The sequence below is a fragment of the Podarcis filfolensis genome (assembly GCF_964270895.1).
Source record: "Podarcis filfolensis genome assembly, chromosome: Z".
NCBI classification, from domain to species: domain Eukaryota; kingdom Metazoa; phylum Chordata; class Lepidosauria; order Squamata; family Lacertidae; genus Podarcis; species Podarcis filfolensis.
Genome location: NC_139617.1, coordinates 17,926,582 through 17,930,163, shown reverse-complemented (window position 1 = coordinate 17,930,163; position 3,582 = coordinate 17,926,582). Strand labels below are relative to the sequence as shown.

The 3,582-nt window shown below is 49.8% G+C and overlaps 1 protein-coding gene across 1 annotated transcript in view; it reads left to right on the top strand.

The window, feature by feature from the left end:
- Nucleotides 1-347: 347 nt before the first annotated feature.
- UTP14A (UTP14A small subunit processome component) overlaps nt 348-3,582 on the top strand; it is a 20,411-nt gene continuing 17,176 nt past the window's right edge. Inside the window, exons 1-4 of the mRNA XM_083595951.1 lie at nt 348-1,030; nt 2,159-2,232; nt 2,349-2,413; nt 2,875-3,152. Coding sequence (XP_083452077.1) covers nt 959-1,030; nt 2,159-2,232; nt 2,349-2,413; nt 2,875-3,152 — 489 coding nt within the window. The 5' untranslated portion in view covers nt 348-958. The remainder of the gene's footprint in view (nt 1,031-2,158; nt 2,233-2,348; nt 2,414-2,874; nt 3,153-3,582) is intronic.

The window sequence follows — 3,582 nt, the reverse complement described above, 5'->3', positions numbered from 1 at the left end:
TCGATTGGCTGAGCTGAGGATCGCTCACTCACAATGTGGTGAAGGGAAGAGGGTGAGGCTAAGTTGCGGGGCCTTTTCTCGCTCCCTCCCACCTCACCCATTAGGATCCTGAGTGGGGGGCAAGCACTGATGCGCTTGGCTCAGAGGCCGCTTCCTAAGACCAAGAAAGCGGCTCATCGGCAGCGGGGCGGCAGGTTGTTTACGTCAGGATCGTAGTAAAAAACGGGGGGGAGGTTTTCACCCTCCTGAGGAGAGGAACTAGGCTTTCCATTGGGCATCTCGTTCTCAAGAACCGCCTGCTATCCCTGCTTTCGCATTTTCATTGGCCGAACCGCACGTCATTCAAAAAAAAACCCCAAGCCACGAGGGGGGCGGAACGGCCTGACGGGCAGGGATGAAGGGCAGGACCCGACCAGAGTTTTTTTGCGTCAATGGATCAAAGGCGGGCATTCACGTGGTTGCTGTTTCGGGCACATCATTGGCTCTTGCTAAGCCCCGCCTTCTGTGGTCTTGTCCAGATTCCCAATGAGGCGTGGTCATGAGCTGGCCACGCCCCCTTATTAAAATAGCCAGTAGCCTCAGGGAAGAAGCCTTTGTACCCTTCTTGCTCACTTCCCTTTTAGATTGCAAAGTACGGGTGTCGTTGCACGTATTTGCATGTATTTTAAATAATTAATTGGCATATTTAAATAAGGGCGGGTCACGTGCGACATTTCCTTACCCTCCCAGAGCAGCGCAATAGCCTATGGCCTCACCAGTGGGGGGGGGGGGGGAGAGGGGAAGTACCGCAAAAATTTAGGTTCACAGCCGGAAGTGCTGCCGTGCTTTACGGCGCGCAGGGTGCTATTTGCTCCCTGCCGGGGCTTGACCATCCACGTGCTCAACCTCCCTTTCTCAGCCTCCCTTCGTGGACTGAAGAAAAAGGGAAGGGGAGTATTGGGGTGTCTGAGCTCCCCCCATGGCGGTCGCAGAAGAGGAACATCCCTTGAGGAACGGGCTGGTCATGAGTGAGGACGATGAGGAGAAGGAGGTGAACTTCCAAGCCCAACCGTATTTATTTCCAAAGCTGTACAGTGGTACCTCAGGTTACATACGCTTCAGGTCATAGACGCTTCAGGTTACAGACTCCGCTAACCCAGAAATAGTGCTTCAGGTTAAGAACTTTGCTACAGGATGAGAACAGGAATCGGGCTCCGGCGGCGTGGCAGCAGCAGGAGGCCCCATTAGCTAAAGTGGTGCTTCAGGTTAAGAACAGTTTCAGGTTAAGAACGGACCTCCGGAACGAATTAAGTACTTAACCCGAGGTACCACTGTACTCTGTGTGATCCCATGTGTGGGGGAGGGGGTGGTTTAGAGCCATCCGCGCGTGGGGGAAGTGCTCTGTAAGCTGGGGGGGGGATACCTTTGTTGCCTTCTCCGGGTGCTGCGGTATTCTTGTTGAGCCGCTTTAATGCAGTTGGCTTTAAGGATTTCTTTGCCCCGTGAAAGATGCCCAGGACAGCATGCCACAGGCGTAGCCAAGGGGGAAGGGGGGACAGTCATGTCGGTTCTGCCCCCCCAAAACAAAAGTCCTGCTCCCCAACCATGTCCTGACTCACCCCCCCCCCGCAAAAATTCTGGCTACGCTTATGCAACAAGGAATAAATATATTAAAGCTCTGCGAGATTAAATAGCAGAACTGGATTGTTGCCTCCTTGCAAAGGCTTAAATGGCTTTTGAAAATTCTACTCCTAATCCTGAGTTTTGATCCCGACATCTGTGTCTCCCCTTGTCCTTTCTTTTTTGTGTTTTTCCTTACGGCCACTCTCCAAAGCTATAAGCAGTGCGTTTTTCTATTAAAAGAAGTGCTGGAACTCACCTTGAACTCCTCCCTTGTAACGGCAATAGCACCCACCTGAGAGATGCAGGAACTTAGTTCCGGCAAGTTCCAACTGGGGAAAAAAGCCCTGGCTGTAAGGCAGTAAGTCCAGTGAGCAGGTCAGTCTGATTAGCTGGCAGCTGCATCTCCTCACAGGTTAGCACTGTCATGCTAGAGGCTAGGTATGCTCAGTGGTACCCTTTGAAGTTATTATTCATAGTGTTGCAAGGATGAGTCTGGGTTCAGCCCTCGGTGAGATGGTCCTTGGCCCTTATTCATTGGTAACCTTTTGTTCCCCAGGCGGACAATGAAGAAGCAACAAAGAAGCACCACCAGCTTGTGGATTCACTCACTGCCTTGGCTGGAGCGAAGCGGTAAGAAGGAAGGGAGACTGTTTCATGGCCCTGGTGATGGAGACAAAGAATGAGCGATCTAAATAGCTTGATTTTCCATTCCTAACTAGGTCAATGTCCTTTCCTTTTTTTTGCAGACGGAGGGCAGTTGAACGCACTGAGGCGAGCAGACAGATATCAGAATTTGATATTTGTGGTGGAGGTGAGAGCTCTTGGAGCGTAGCAATCACTGGCACAGATGGATCCTCTGTTACCCCTGGGGCATAACTAGGAGGGAGCATGTGGCCAGATCCATCTACCATTTCTCAATATCTAGAGAACTGAGATGCATGGCTATAGAACAAGTTTGGCCTTCCAGATGTTACTGGACAACAACTCCCATGATCCCTATCTATTGACCATGCTTGTGGGGCTGATGGGAGTTGTAGTTCAGCAACATCTGAAGGTGCCAGAGGTTCCCCACACTTGCTATAGAACATATGCTTTGCATGCAGAAGAAAGGTTTGGTATCTCCAGGTTAAATGGTCACAAATCAGGTGATGGGGAAGGTCTCTCTGTCTGAGACCCTGAAGAGCTGGTGCTAATCAGAGTGATGATACTGGACAAGACGATGCACCCAGATCTGGCCTATCATCCAGTGTTACCATGTGTTGTGCATTGCAGATGCGAGAGAAAAAGTTCTCCTCTCAGAACTGCTGCAACCAGCTTCCAGCTCACCAGCTCTGAGTTCCATTCAGAAGCAGCTGAAGAAAGCCCAGAACAAAAAAGCCATCCAGCTCCCACTGAGCAAGGAAGAGAATGAGCGAGTGAGTTCAGTGGGCTGTTTTGGGGGCAGCTGTGCTTGGGGTGGTGGCAGGGAGGAAGATGTTGGCATTGGAGAAAGAAATGTGAAGGAAGGGGCACTGGAGGGAGAAACCAAAAGGAGAGGAACAGAGGAAAATGTGTGTGTTGGCACTAGTAGGATAGACTGGCAAAAGTACCTTTTCCTGTGGTACAGGTAATTCTCAACTTATACGGTTACGTTCTGCGGTCACAGCATAAAGCCAAAATCACATTTAGTCACAGCACATTGGGAACAGTGATGGGTGGGATTGCCATTTTTTCCCCAGATGCACCCTGCCTTTTTCAAATTTTTACAAAATTTGTTCGCCAAGCACATGAAGCTGAATGCACGCAAGTTCAATGTGTGCATGTTGGAAGTTACTTGTACCTCTCTTGATTTTTGTTGTCAATTTCATTTTCTAAGGTTTGCTCCTAGGCTTATCCTTTTAAAAAAATTAATAAAGGGTCTTATAAATTAATGAGGAATAGGTCCACCAGGGGTTATCGGCTGTAACAGAACAATTCTGAGGCAGTATGCTAGACAGAGCA